Genomic DNA, 16,192 nt, shown 5'->3' on the forward strand with positions numbered 1-16,192 from the left:
TAATCGTTATTGGTTCAAGACTGACATGTTACTATATGTTGCTCTCTGCACTTTCTCAAATCTCAGGAAAATAATAACACATCTTTTATAACTGCACGTACTCGCCATTCAATTACTGCTTCTTCTCGGCGTGTGATGAAGTGATCCAGTTTTCCAGAAATTGTCTTCATCATTACATCGAATTGCAAATAATACCAAGTTTAAACCGGTTCAAATTACGCAAAATGTTGTTCTTACGAATGAATATTAAACAATTGTTATGAACTTTATTTGTCAAAAATGACTCAAATACAATAAAATAAAAAAATGATTTTTTTGTTGGAGAAAATTTTGAGAGCAATTATTTCGATTTTGTTTTGTATTTGTATTGCGGTAAAAATACAATAAACTGTGATATACACTGAGTACTTAATGAGTTATTCATTTTAGTACTTCATAAACGATACATTACAAATTCGTTGTGATTATAACTCATTAAGAATCCTATGGTTTTTTGTTTTTAATATATATATATATATATATATATATATAAATATATATATAAATTTAGGAATGACCCCACAATTCAACCGGAGGTCGCGGTACTGCGTAGAAATACATTTGCATCGTGGAAGAATTTTGTAAATGCGTCCTTCAATCTGTAACAGATCTCTAAATAAATTCAAAACCATATTGATTGACGTCTATGTTGTAACTTTTAGGTGTAACAATACATAAGTCATTTTGAATTTTATTAACAAGATTCTTCTACTTGGATTTTTGTGTTTTGCACCTATATAATATTAGGTGCTTAATTTGAGAAATTTCTTTGCCTTGATGATCTGATTGTGATCATTCACTTTGCATTAGAATTATTAGAACCTTGAATTATTTTTTTCAGTATTTTTTTCATTCGTCCAACAAAATACAAAAAAATCTATCTGTGGAGCCCAGAACTATTTTGATCCTTTATGAGCTTTTATACTATGCTGGGTGACCTTCGATAATCAAAATTTGAAGATTTGATATGTTGACTTGATATCTGACCTTATTATAAGATATACACGTACTCATTGTCAAAAAATTGTTCAGAATACTTCCTGAGACGACCAAATTGTCTAGTTGCATATCTTTTTGATGTACCTATTATAAGCCTGAGTTTATTTTAATCCTTTCCACTCGAATGCCGCCGCTCCGGCGACAAAATTCATATAAATCTCGGAATTCGCGAGTCGAAAGTGTTAATTATATCTATGATAGTCTATTTACATATCTTTTTGATGGACTGTATGCCAATGGGTACATTGTAGCAATGTAGCATATGCACCTCAGAAATAAAAATTCTCAGATTCTTGTTTGTGGATCTCGGCTTTCTGGCAAGATGTGATTTATTTTCCTTCGTTTTAAAAAAACGAGAATATTATATCTATATAAATACGGGTTGAATTCGAGAAAAATATTTTAATTAAGTATTTTAAGTGAACAAATCTGTTATGCTTACAATGTTTGAGAATCATTCCGATTCTTACACTGACTTTTCAATCGAATGTGTTATACACACATTTGCCTTCGTGATTAACGCGAATTTTTAAACTAAACAATAGTAATATAAACAAACTAATTAAAACATACCAATTCATTCTTATATTTGAATAGTGTTAACAATCTATTTCGCAAGTATTTTGATTTGAATAGGCGATACTCTTAGAATTGTTATAAGATCATAAAACAGAGTAGTATATAGGTTGCTAGATTATCGATATGGTAATATCAAATCTGATAGATACAGGTAAATATTGCATGTAAAACCAGGTTATTGCTACTAGGAATCTGTTTTAAAATCCCTTCTTTATATATTTTAATATTGCTAATAAGCATTCTCAGAATACCGTAATGAGAGAAAAAATAAATGATGTTTCTTGAATCAACAAGAAATTTCTTGGTCTGGAGAACTAGAAATACTGAAGTATATCTTAATTATAAATATATGATTCTGTTTTGATTTTTTGTGCTCCCATCAGGAGATTGTAATGAAGAAAGAAAACTTTGGATCAAATAGTTTTCCTTGTTTATTGGTTAATACTCGATACTCTGAATCGAATATAGGTTTCTATTATACAAAGTGTTAATTCTAATATGGACATGCGGCATAGTGCTATGGGGTTGTGCCTGCCTGAGCAACATTCTTATAATTCAGAGAGCTCGAAACAAGATACTCAGAATTCAGAATGATGAGCAACGCCCCGTGATTTATGACCAACCATATGATTTTAACAATTGTATAGTTAGTCCAGTCATTTGGTGCAAAAAAGGCTGTTGCCGGTACAGTACTCCGGGAATTCTGAAAATTGGTAATCTCATAGATTTCGAGGTGCTCTTTACGAAAATCAACTTTGCCACCTCAAATTTGAGCGGCAAGTTGCCGCCATATTGGAAAAATTGCGTCAAACAACAGCTTTTTTAAAATATCTCCTTTTTGGCTGATTCTGCGATAAAAGTATCTATGTACGAGTTAAACTAGATAAAATTTCCTACAATTCCTTAGAAAACCGTTTTTTTGTAAAATTGATAGTTTGAGAGTACGGCCGCCTCAAAGTCTTTGCTGCTCTGGCCGTAGTATCAAATCTCTCCATATATGACAGCACTTTGAACTTGACCACATTCCTTCTAATAAATAAATATTTCAATGTTAAATTAAGCGAATAAGATCTAGAAATAAAATAATTCAAATATTTTTCTGTTTTTTTTGGTGATTTTTTAACGCTTCAAGCTACTTGAAGCTATAAGTATACCTATAGCTACTTTGCCATTGAAGTGTTAAAAAATTAGCAAAAAAAACGCAAAATATTTGTATTATTTTATTTCCAGATCTTATTCGCAATTTAACATTGAAAATATTAATTATTAGAGAGAATGTGGTCAAGTTCGAAGTGCTGTCATTAATGGAGAGATTTGATACTACGGCGAGAGCAGCAAAGACTTTGAGGCGGCCGTACTCTCAAACTATCAATTTTACAAAAAAACGGTTTTCTAAGGAATTGTAGGAAATTTTATCTAGTTTAACTCGTACATAGATACTTTTATCGCAGAATCAGCCAAAAAGGAGATATTTTAAAAAAGCTGTTGTTTGACGCAATTTTTCCAATATGGCGGCAACTTGCCGCTCAAATTTGAGGTGGCAAAGTTGATTTTCGTAAAGAGCACCTCGAAATCTATAAGATTACCAATTTTCAGAATTCCCGGAGTACTGTACCGGCAAAACGACCAAATGACTGGACTAAGTGTTAACAATCTGTTTCGCAAGTATTTTGATTTGAATAGTCGATACTCTTAGAATTGTTCTAAGATCATAAAACAGAGTAGTATATAGGTTGTTAGATTATCGATATGGTAATATCAAATCTGATAGATACAGATAAATATTGCATGTAAAACCAGGTTCTTGCGACTAGGGATCTATTTTAATATTCCTTCTTTATATATTTTAATACTGCTAATAAGCATGAATCTGATGCTGAACTAGTGATCAATAGTTTCTATACTAAGAACATTCATCGTCCAAATATGATAATCACAGTACAAAATTACGCGTTCTACAATACTTTCGTCCCATTGTGTGGTATATATATTCTTTTATTTGAAAGTGATGAGCCCAAATTCTATTCAACAATATCTGGACAAGTTGTTAGAAATAATTGAATTTTTGTATTTTGTTATTTCATCCGTAGCATGAAGAAAGTAGAACGAAAGAAAGTACCAAGTTTACTTTTCTCGCGAACTCGCACATTTCGTATTCCACAGGCACACGACCGTGTCTGTTGTTATAATGCAAGGTGAATCCGCGTCAGTCTCGGAGAACAGACGCCTCGGCTTAGGCCAGAGATAGTCAACCTAGTCGAAACGATTTTAAAATTTTGGAATTAGGAAGATATCTTGTTATGTTTTGTACGAAATATAACCTGTTCAACTCATTGCCAGGATTAATCAAAATCTGTAATTACTTTTTAAGAAATATTCATCATTAATATTCAAATAACCAAATCTCAAATGAAATAATTTTCTTTTTTGTAAGTTACATTTTGTCCAAGAATTTTTTATGTAATTATACCATTTCAATGATCAGAGTTAATGGATATTGCAAATGACAAAATGTTCTGGTTATGAACCAGCTTCAAGTGTAAGAGAGAACCAATAGTTTTATTTGTTTACAATCTTTGGTTCAAAATTATATACGATTCATTATTTTTATTCTCTATTTTAATTACAACTGTACAGTTAAGGACTTTCAGTAAATTTAGGAAATTTACTATTGTCAGCGGTAAAGGGACATATGTATACTATATTGACATATTGGGTGACAACTATTAAGTTGTTTTTCCATTTGCTTTAATATTAACAATACTTTAATGATAATGATATAATCTTAACTATCTTCTTTATATATAAAAATAAGTCGGGTTTTCCTTCCTGACGAAATAACTGCAGAACGGTGGCGGGATTAGCTCAAGAGTAGCGTTCCCGATTCACATGCTGAAGGTTCCGAGTTCGAATCTCCGGCAGGAATTTGAAAAAATATTAACTAGTTAAGTTGGAATAATAATAGAATTATGAATTGTAATAAAAATATGTGTATGTAAAATCAAAATTTATAAAAGTTAGAGAATTAAAATTAAAAATGAATTGAAGTAAGAAGAATTTAGAAGAAGAAATGAGAAGTATAGAAGAAGAAGAAATATGTGGTTAGAAGATGAAATGAGAAGATAGTAAAAGAAGAATGAAGATAAGTTAAGAAGTATAGAAAAAGAATAGGATTATATGGAGAAGATAGTATAAAATTGAAGATTGTATAGGATATATGATTGTATAGAATAATGTTGGTGGCTAAATGCTCGAGTAAGCGAGGCCAATAAAAATTTAAAAAAAAAAAAAAAACTGCAGAACGCACGAATCGATTTCGACAATTTTACATTCGTTGGAAAGGTCTCGGGCTCCGCAAGGTTTGTAGCTAAGAAAATTAGTGGTGCCTTAATGCAAGCTGCTGGAACTTCACGCATCGTAATTAAAAATTCGAGTAATGACATTAGTGAGAATTATCAGAATTATGCTTGGTTAAGTCAAATAGCAATTCTTGCCGCAAAGAATAATGATGTACACGCACTGAATTTCACTATTCAATCAAAAATTGAAGGCGATTTGGTGACATACCAATGATTCCGACTGATCTTCCGTTTGACTTCAAACGATTGCATTTTCCAGTTCGCATTGCGTTCGCAATAACAAGTCGCAAGGCCAATCGCTTAGTGTTTGCGGGATAAATTTCAAATATATTATTTAGAAAATCATTGTTTTTTGCGTGGGCAGTTATACGTTGCCTGTTCACAAGTTAGAAAACCATCCGCTTTGTTTGTGTTAACGTCAGACCAAAAAACAAAAAATGTGGTTTACCAAAGAGCACTTCAATGAAACGGATAATTTGCGGATTCATTTTCATTTACTTAGAGAAGTTCAACTAAAAAATACTTCATTTTTGTAATCGAAATAAATTCATTACTGTTGCATAATAAAATCAAATTTTTCCTTTTCAAATATAAAACAAACAAAAAATTTCTTCATCTTTTTCACGAAACCATCTGGTGGCGAAACGGAGTTCGTCGGGTTTGCTAGTTTATTTATAAATTTGATGACTCAGATCAAGTGGCGCTTTCATTTTAATCTACGTCGATAGTTCTCTATTATTAAGGAGTTTGCTAATAAAAATTTGAGTGACTGATGAGCTTGTTTCTATATTTGTGTGCTGTTTTTGTCATTACATTGTTTATGTAGGTGTGTTCGTGTCGAGATGAATCAGTCATTTCGGGATATATTTTGGTGCTCCTAAGACAATTTTCAAAAATTTGTTCTGAAATTTCTGTATTATGTCTATATTAGTCTTATGAGCACTGCCCCACAATTGCATTCCATAGCACCAAATTGGTTTCATACAGAAGTAGCTTATTGTATAAGTTTAATTTGGATTTAGTCCCTAATAACCATTAAAACTTTTATACGATTCATCAGCATTTTATTGAAATTGTATAACTAACAATCGTTGTTTTCCAATTATTATTAAACTCTGGAACGACAAATAGTTCCAGAGTTCAATAATAATTCATAAATCAATTGCAATAGATGAGTTTTGGCTAATTACTAATTGATGCAATTTACATCATTATTATTTGGTTGATTGAAACATTTTGATATGCAGATAAAACAAGATGGTAGAGTAGGTATAAAGGTCAAATTGAAAATGATGAAAATAAGATTTTTGTCAACTTTGAGGCAGTGTTTATAAAAAGGTTTCCTGTTTCTGCTTTAGACGGTCACAGAACGGTTTCAGCATTTCACTTTCTTCAGCTCGGCCAGCTTAACACCATGTCTTTTGTGCTTGTTGATGATTTATGTTGATGTTTATGATAGCATCTAATTATCGTTTTACCGATCTGAGATAACTCATGGCACGCGACTCGATTTCATAATAGTAATAGATCAGAATATTATTGTGTCAATTCACGTGCGGAAAATAAAACGATTGACTTTCTATATAATATAATTGACCAATTTTATTCAGACAACCTTTACTTTTTGTATGATTTTGTATATAATCGTTTTCTTTGTCTTATAAAAATCTAAGAGCATTAAACTCGCTATTATTTTATTATATTCTCATGTGAAATTTGAATGTTTTAATAATGAAAAATTATATATATACCTGAAAAATTAGTTTCAATTTCGTAACGAATAAAAAATTAGATATAATAGACATTACGACAATAAACATGTAAGTATCGCCATAGCCGGAATTTAAAATTTTGAAACTAGGAAAAGATATAATGTATGAATAATGAGTAATACAACCATAGGGGAGGTCCGTGAGCTGTGTTAAACTCCAACTCGATTCAAGGAAGCATTGTGTGAAAGATTTCTCATTGCCATTTCACACCGCAGTACTCGAAATCAGACTATATTCAATTGGAAATACATTTTTCATCTATATTTTTAAGCAAAAATGGGCATTGCTACTGCACGATATCAGGTCTTCCAGAGCGAGGGCTCTTTGCAATGCTTGAAACTAAAATTACAACTATCCATCAAATATCTGGAAATCGTATTTATATATTTCACATCACTGATTAAATCCGTAGGAAAACTAAGAAAAACCAATTTCTTTGGCAAATTTCTTTTTTTTATGCAATATAGTTTTTTCGAAGACGATATAACGATTATAGCGAATTTCAAACTTTTCGAAACTTTTTTCGAATTTTTTTTAGTACTTTGCCACAAAATTCAGCTATCACCTCATCATTTGGTAAAAGTTTCTTCACAGCAAGCATCCTTTTGAGATCTGAGATCGGTATATGGTCGTTGAGGAACAGATCTAGATAATATGGTAAATGGGGAAGCAATTCAGACGGAGCCCAATTCAAATTTTTTATCTTTTTATTTTTTGTAACCAAAATTTGAAGTTGGTCATTCAATAGTTTTTCAGATATGCGAGGTTGATGTGTGGCTGGCTCCGCTCTCAAACTGGTATTGAAACAAATTTTCAAAAATGCATAATTCGGTTTTGATGGAACTTGACATACATTGTTACTACACTTTACTGAATATTTGACAAAAATTTAAAGTTGGAACATTCAATAGTTTCTGAGATATGCGAGGTTGATGTGTGGCTGGCTCCGCTCTCAATACTGGTATTATATATTATTATAACAGATTGTACGTTTTCAAAAATGCATGATTCGATTTTGATGAAACTTGACATACATTGTTACTAAACTTTACTAAATATTTAACAAAAATTTAAAGTTGGAACATTGAATAGTTTCAGAGATATGCGAGATTGATGGGTGGCTGGCTCCGCTCTCAATACTGACATTATTATATTCAATTTAAATCATTTTTAAATATGCCGTGGACCCTCATTTTTATTTCGTGGGCCCCGAAATTTTGTTTTCCCTGCCGTGGACCCCTTGAAAGTTGCCATGGACCACTGAGAGTCCATGTGCATTACTTTGGGAGAATATTCTACATTGTAGAATATTCTCCAAAAGGGTAAGTATGTTATATTTTGATGATAAATTGACGATTGCACAAAACCTATTGTATTTGAATTTTACCCTTTCTCAACACCTGATTTGCAATTTATTTTAAATATAATCTTACTATTATAGTTTAATCATAATTTTTAGATTTTATTTATTCCATTATAATTTTGGGTACAGAGTTCTCGTAATTTTATTACCCCAATAAGGAAAATAATATAAATAAGAAATCAGTCTGTTTTAAATTTTCAACATTTGTATACTTTTGTTAAAATATACATTGAATCATGGTAGATTCTGTGCAGTTTACGTCGACAGGGAGGCGGTGAGAAACCAAGAATTTATGACAAAACTTATATAAACATAACCTAGGCTGCACGAATAAGACACTTCACTACCGCTTGATCGCTTGATTATTCTATTGTCTGCTATAATCTTGTACCGAGGTAGAGTATACAATCTGCAATTAAGTCTTTTTGTAGGCGAGAAACGCGAATAATCTTGCTAGAAATCATACTAAGAGCAGATTTTAAGTGCGAGCCGGTGCACTTTCCACGATACACTTTCTTTCCTGCGGTCGCTCATTATCAAGCTTTCAATGATTGCATACTCGCGTGCTTAAATTGTACCTACAATGCCGTTAAGTAACTCACATACATTTTTCTGCCTAAACTATATCGTTTAGGTATCAATCGAACTCAGTTTTCACTCATTATCTTTCTTTATGCACTCGTAATTGTATATTTTAACTTCTTATATTTCTGCCTCATTATCTGCTGCATAATGATTAGAGAAGCAAATTAGATTTTACATCTCGTTCTTAAATAAATAATAAATTATTTTCATTCTAAGTACCACTTTTTAGACTTTTTGTTTCTATTTCTATATCAAGTGGGACTCAGCGAATTTTATAAGAGGGATCGTTCAAGTATTACGAAAGCAAATTTATAACAATTATTTACCCCCCCATCCCCCTTGTCAGCAAAAGTAAGCAAAGTTCTTACCCCCTACCCCCATGCTTACGTAAACATTTTGCAATTAATGTAAAAAAAAATACTTCCTATGACGTAATCATCATCCAGACTCCCCTGCCCCCCATGTCAACCCAAAATAAGCGAATCAACAACCCCCCGCCCCCCTATAGTGCTTACGTAATACTTGAACGGCCTCAGACAAAGAAAATTCAGCTTTTATCTCTAAAGCTCAAACTGATCTTTTCTCGTTAAAACTGTTAATATATAAACACGCTTACAATCGCCGCAGGTTATTGACTATTATTTTAATTATATGTACCCTATGTGATTTCATTGTAAATTAATTTGAAAATATATTTTAACCATATTCAAAATTAAATCTTAAACCTAGTTTATTTCTCATACTTACACTTTTATACAAATATGTATAAATATATTGTGTGCCTATGTGTGTATATACGTGTGCGTGAGTGTGAGTATAAAATTAATTGTGACATATAAACAATTGTATATATTTTGAAGTGCTTTAACTATATCGCTAGATTTATATCTTATTGTTAGCACTATTCAATTAACAAAAACAAAATATTTTCATCCGTTGTCATGTAAATATGCACTCTCACCATTGAAAGTTAGAATTATTTAATTTCCTGTTGTTTTTATATTATGAAATATTATTTATTGGCGTGTGTATGTATATGTGCCAATTTAATTATGATATTAATAATAAAAGCAATAAATCGACTACGTATTAATAATAAACGATATTTCCTTTATCTAGAAAGAGGTCGTTAGATTTGTAGTAATTAAATGACAGATGTCAAGGCTCGATTTTTTTTCTAAGAAGTAATTGTTATATATGATTCCATTGGAGTGGTCTGCTCTAGAAATAATCAGTATCATATCGCATAAATCAAACTTATTGTCAGACTGTTTCGTTATTCGATTATTTTTTGTAAGCTATTGTACTTTCAAGGTAATCTTTTACACTTTACCGCAAGGTTAATGTTTTCATTCCTTTTAATTTGGAGCATTTAGGAAATTAATAAAAAGTTAATTGAACTATTTAAATTCGAGCATAATTCTTTTTTTTTTTTTTTTTTTTTTATATATTTATTATTCATAGCAAGCTATACAAAGTACATTCAGCTACATTAGTTACAGTTATATATTAATTGACGGCGTGAGAAGGATCGCTATCCTGTGATAGCGCCTTCATATATGTTAAGTTATGTTTTGTAGTAAATCATTGCAGATTCTTTTCTTCAGACGCTTTGGTGGTAAAGGCTTGAGCAGATCTGACGCTAATACGTTTGGATGACGACTTAGACGACCTTTATATCTGGCGCAGTATAGATTGATTTCTTCTTCAATAGTTTGGATTCTGAGATCTTGATGAATCAACCAATTTGGGACATATTTTGGAGCGTTCACGATTTCTTTCAAAATTTTGTTTTGGAACCTTTGTAGAATAGTTATATTCGATTTACTGGCCGCACCCCATAGTTGTAGGCCGTAGGACCATATTGGTTTAATTATTGTTTTGTAGATTAGTAGTTTATTTTCTATTGTGACTTGTGATTTCCAGCCCATTAACCAATTAAGTTGCCTACGTGTTAATTCAAGCTGCTGACGCTTTTTTAGAATGTGTTCATGCCAGGTTAATCTTCTATCTAAATGTAATCCCAGATATTTAACAACATTGGATACAGGAACTAAATCACCATTCAATCTAACAGGGGGGCATGAACCTTGTCTTAAGGTAAAAGTAACGTGAACTGATTTAGAGTTATTCACTTTTATTCTCCATAGTTTCATCCACTTTTCTACTTCATCTACATGTTTTTGTAGAATTTCCGAGGCAAGCAATTGGTTGTCATGTTGAGCTAGAATTCCCGTATCATCTGCAAAGGTAGCAATCATGGTTTCTGCATTCGTAGGTATATCAGCAGTATATATAATGTAAAGCAGCGGACCCAGAACACTACCTTGGGGAACTCCGGAAGAAATATTTTTAACATTAGATGAAGCATCATTAAAACTGACAAAGAACCTTCTATCACACAGATATGATTTTAGGAGGAGATAATAGTTGTATGGTAAATTCTTCTTTAATTTGTACAACAAGCCGTTATGCCAAACTTTATCAAACGCCTGACTGATGTCAAGAAAAAGGGCTGAACAATATTTTTTTAAGTGAAAGGCTTTATAAATGGAATCCACAACTCTATGTATTTGTTCTACTGTTGAGTGTTGTCTAATGAACCCAAATTGATGTTTTGGCATAAAATTGTTATCTTCTAAAATATTTATGATTCTTTTGTGAATAACTTTTTCAAAAATTTTTGAGAGGCAAGACAGAAGACTAATGGGCCGGTAGGAAACTGCATCAGTAGGATTTTTTCCAGGCTTGAGAATTAAGATTATTTTCGCCAATTTCCACGATGAAGGAAAATACTTCAGCCGTATTATGGCATTAAATAATATAGTTAAAAATCTCTTACCTTTATCAGGAAGGTGTTTTATTAGACCAAACGTAATCGCATCATTACCAGGAGTTTTTCCCAATTTAGTGTTACTAATCTCGTAGAGCACTTCAGAATACTTAATTTTTGGAATGGGTTCGTCTGTGAAATTACCGTCAATCAAGTAATCTGTGATAAATTGATCGTTAGGTACATTACAAGGATGAGGAGTGAAGACCTTTTCAAGGTGATTTGCAAAGGTAATAACCTTGTCTTCTGCTGATCTAGACCAAGAACCATTATCATTTCTAATTGGAGATACCGTGGAGGTTGGTCTTTTCATATTTTTCGTGGCTTTCCAAATGGAATGGTCATGAACAGACAAATCACTTAAGTAGGACTCCATATGTTTGTTTTTTAAGTCAAACAAATATTCTTTAAGTTCCTTAATAGCTTTATTCAGTTTAGCTTTGTCATCCGGAAAATGAGTATTTTGCCACCTTCTACGCAGTTTTCTTTTACAGGCTATGAGTCTTTTAGCTTTGAGTGGACAGAAAAATCGGTCAACAATATCATTTGTGGGTGTAGAATAGCGAGCCGCATCAGTAATATTTTTATTGAGAATACCTATTGCATTATCAATATCATCTGTACTTTTTAGAGGTATCTTGCAGCATAAATTGTCATCAATATATTTAGAAAATAATTCCCAATTAGTTTTTTTATTTGTTAATGATGGACTTTTAGATTGCAATTTAAACTTTGAGCTAAATGTAACAATAATTGGAGTGTGGTCAGAAGATAAGTCAAGACTTGATTCAGCTTTTAATTGTTCATCTAATATACCCTTGAATATACAGAAGTCTAGAAGGTCTGGAATTTTAGAAGTGTCACCAGGCCAGTAAGTTGGTTCACCTGTTGATAAGTGTTTAAGTCTGCAGTTAACCATGGATTTATAAAGTTGCTTACCTCTTGGATTGCTTAATCTCGAACCCCATGAACAATGTTTAGCGTTATAATCTCCTCCAGCTAAAAATATTGGTCCCAAAGATGTAAAGAATTCACTAAATTTTTCATGAGAAATGTTATGTCTTGGTGGACAGTATAATGCACTTACAGATAAAGCTCCAATTGAAGTTTCAATCACTACATTAGTTGCTTGTAAAAAATGTTCCGCATAAGACTGAGCCATATAGTGTTTAATTGTTGATTTTATAAGCACAGCACTTCCGCCGTGGGCTGTTCCATCAGGATGATTAGTTGTGTATAGGTTGTAATTTGGAACCTTGAAAAAACTTAACGACGTGAAGTGGGTTTCTGAGACTAGTAGAATATCTATTTTTTGAAGATTAAGAAAATGTATAATTTCTTGAGTATGATTACTCAATCCATTTGAGTTCCAGACAGCAATTCGAATGAAATGATTCATGGATTAAACTTAGTAACCAGGGATGTTAATAAGTTAAGCATTACACTCATTTGGTCGACTAATGATTTTACCATTTGTTTTAATTCAGATATATCATTATTTTGGATTCTGGGCTGAGAAATTAATTCTGGATTAGTAACCTGCTGTGTATTTCTGATCTAGTTGCCTGGGCAAATGATAGGTTTGGTTGAATCCGATTGTTATATATTAAGTTAGAGGAAGGTAAGATCCTGGGCCTTAAAGGCGGAAATTTGCGAGATATTATTTCCTTATAGACTCTGCAACCTTTATAATTTGCTGGATGTTTTTCGCCGCAATTCGCGCATTTGACATTTTCATTAATAGGATCTTTCCATAAGCAAACATTAGAAAGGTGTTTACCAGCGCATTTAATACATCGGGGTTTATGATTGCAATAAGATTTTGTATGTCCAAATAGTTGACATTTTGAGCATTGCACTACATCTTTTGTAGGTCTTTTAGGTTCTATCTTTACTTTAGTTCTATTTAGGAATTCAATTTTATAAATATCTGAGTTATTTGAACTCTGTTCAATTTCAAGTAAGAACAGATGAAGAGGGGCTTTTGTTAGTCGATGCTTTATGTTGAATAAGTTAATAACTTTATGCCCGTAGGAGTTGATTTCTTCTGTTAAATCTTTTAAATTAGTACTGTGGTGGAGATTCCTTATAACAGTTTTAAATGTACGCTTAGATTTGTATTGGAAAGAATGAAATGAGGTTCCTCTATCCTTTAGTAGTTTTAATATTTTATTATAGATTTTTGGCTCAGATAATTGGACACGTACCTGAAGATTACCTACAATTTTTAATTGATAAACATCTTTAGCATGCTCATTCAGAAGGTTTGTAAGAGGGGTAATATCACCTACACCATGGACAAATATTGGAGGTGGCTTGTGAGCTACTTGTTTTGGTGGTGGATCTATTGGGGCATTATTTAATACGTCAAAATAATTATTTAATGGAGTTGGATTTAGCCAATACTGATCTGACTCGTTGTTACAAACGACTGACTTTATGGAAGATGTTATGGATGATGTATCATCCATGTGACGCTTTCTTCTTTTTCGAACTGTTGTCCATTCAACATTCATCGATTTATTATTATTTTGAAAATCAGTTAAGTTTATAGCATCATTTGAATGATGGTTTTTCAAGTTCGAATTTGATCTAGTTGTGGGTTTACCTGCTGTACTTGGACCTGGTGCCATATCAATATTATTTATGTCACTGACAGCTTCAAAGTTAGTATTGTTTGACAATACGTCCCCTCCGATGGGGATCATTTTTATAAAAACTTTACCTTCGCTCAGAGGCGAGGTGCACTTAGTCCACACTAGTAGATAAAACTGTTATTTACTGAAGTAACAATTAAAAGTATTAACGATAAAATATCTAAAATAGATTTTGAGCATAATTCTAATTGACTTTTTGCGGTCTGTATTCAAATATTTGATTGAAAGAAAATGGTAAATGAATGGGTTTCAAAACCTCATTACATGTAGTGTAAATGTTGAAACATTTTGGTGTATCATTTGTTTGATATAGTGAATTATAACTCTTTGACGATATATATTATAATTTACAGAAAGAGAATATGCTTGAATTTTTTAAGGGGGTCTTCCTATGTGACGGCCTGTTTTTTAGGGATATTTTAGGATTTTTTTCTACGACCAGTAAATATTTAGAGCTTCAAGTTTTTTATCATTTATTAACACATATTTGGACAGTATAAATATAAAATTTCAGCTAAAAATATTCAGTCAAACTAGAGTTACAGCGCTCTGAACACCCCCGCCTCGAAAAAAAGAGCTCGCACTTCCTCCACGATTCCGGCTGATCGGCTTATCTGAAAAAAAAAAATAAACGGCGTTTTAATTTGTAGGCTTAAAAGCACGGAATGACCTATAATCAAATGAATATAAAAATTAATTGGATTTTTTTATAGACATTTGAAATAAAAGTTGCAAATTAGGCGTTTTTTTTTGTTTTTTGCTATAAAAAATCGAAGTTTTGAAAATAGTTATTATACGATTGATAATAGTTCATTCCATGCGTTTAAATATATTGAGTGTGCCCTGTAAATTTCAAGTAATTCGGTCCAGCCGTTTCTGATAAACACAGTTTTGAGAAAAACGCGTTTAAAGGCTCTAACTGCCAACTCAGCGCTCCAAACCGCTCTTTCTTTTACCTGCTGTATCTTTAAAACGACTTCGAATTTTCTAAAATCGCTTTACTACCATATTCTAGACATGTTAAGGGAGCAATTTATGAAAAAAAAATCGATTTTTTCAACCCATCACATAGGAAGATCCTCTTAATCATGTATTTATTATAAATTATTCTATGGTTGATATTTCCATTTATGTTGTGGGCGAAATTGGTCTATTTGGATCATAGGAACATGTTTACAAATTTTCTTGCATGGAAAGCATTTTTAGCATCAAAGCACTGGAAGGTCTTCAGGATAGTTACGAAATTCAGGCTTTGATAAAGAAGTATCTCGATCTGAATTTTTTTCATTGATTTCCATTTTATAAATATATCCATTGAATTGAAGATTTGGCTCAACTTTTATATAGCCCATACCTTTATATACAGATTGTCCATTGTTTCATTTAAAAAGGATAACAATAAGTAATTTTAATAATTCGTACATTTAAGAGTTAATGCTTGACTTCACTTATATATTAGTGCGCATATGCATCTGAATGCACGTTAATTTATCAATGTTTTATATTTTCATTCATTGCGTTTCATTCAAGCTGACGTACAGTTTTAATACTTCAGACAATAGGCTTTTGCATCATCATTAGGTACTAAATTAAATGAACCAATATACACAAGACGACGTCTTAAGCAATGAATGCTAATCGTTAAATTGATTTTAGTTCTGTGGAAAATTGCAAGATCAATTTCTGCATACAGAACTTGAGCTTCAATATGTAAAATCCAAGGAACAAAAAACATTTGGTGAAAATTACTATTGACAATCTGTAATGCACATAATTTCATAATAATTATACGTTTCACATATTCATTAACATCGTATATACAAAATATTCTTTACAGCCGTTGCCAGCATGGAATGTAATGATTTCAGAGGCAATTCGCATAAAAATATTAATAAAGTTACAATATTACGCGTACAATAATCTACTAATGAATTGGACCATAAGAAATGTTCACATAGCGAGGCTTTTGCTTTATTTATGCAACAGTATAATAATGTTGCGCACTC

At 31.9% G+C, this 16,192-nt stretch overlaps 1 protein-coding gene across 1 annotated transcript in view; it reads left to right on the forward strand.

The window, feature by feature from the left end:
* Nucleotides 1-15,375: 15,375 nt before the first annotated feature.
* The window catches only part of LOC113386103 (phosducin-like protein), a 2,433-nt gene continuing 1,616 nt past the window's right edge, over nucleotides 15,376-16,192 (forward strand). Inside the window, exon 1 of the mRNA XM_026623908.1 lies at nucleotides 15,376-15,449. Coding sequence (XP_026479693.1) covers nucleotides 15,376-15,449 — 74 coding nt within the window. The remainder of the gene's footprint in view (nucleotides 15,450-16,192) is intronic.

The sequence above is a fragment of the Ctenocephalides felis genome, unplaced genomic scaffold (genome assembly GCF_003426905.1).
Source record: "Ctenocephalides felis isolate EL2017-DRISC unplaced genomic scaffold, ASM342690v1 CF-g0.4_SCAFFOLD_03571, whole genome shotgun sequence".
NCBI lineage: Eukaryota > Metazoa > Arthropoda > Insecta > Siphonaptera > Pulicidae > Ctenocephalides > Ctenocephalides felis.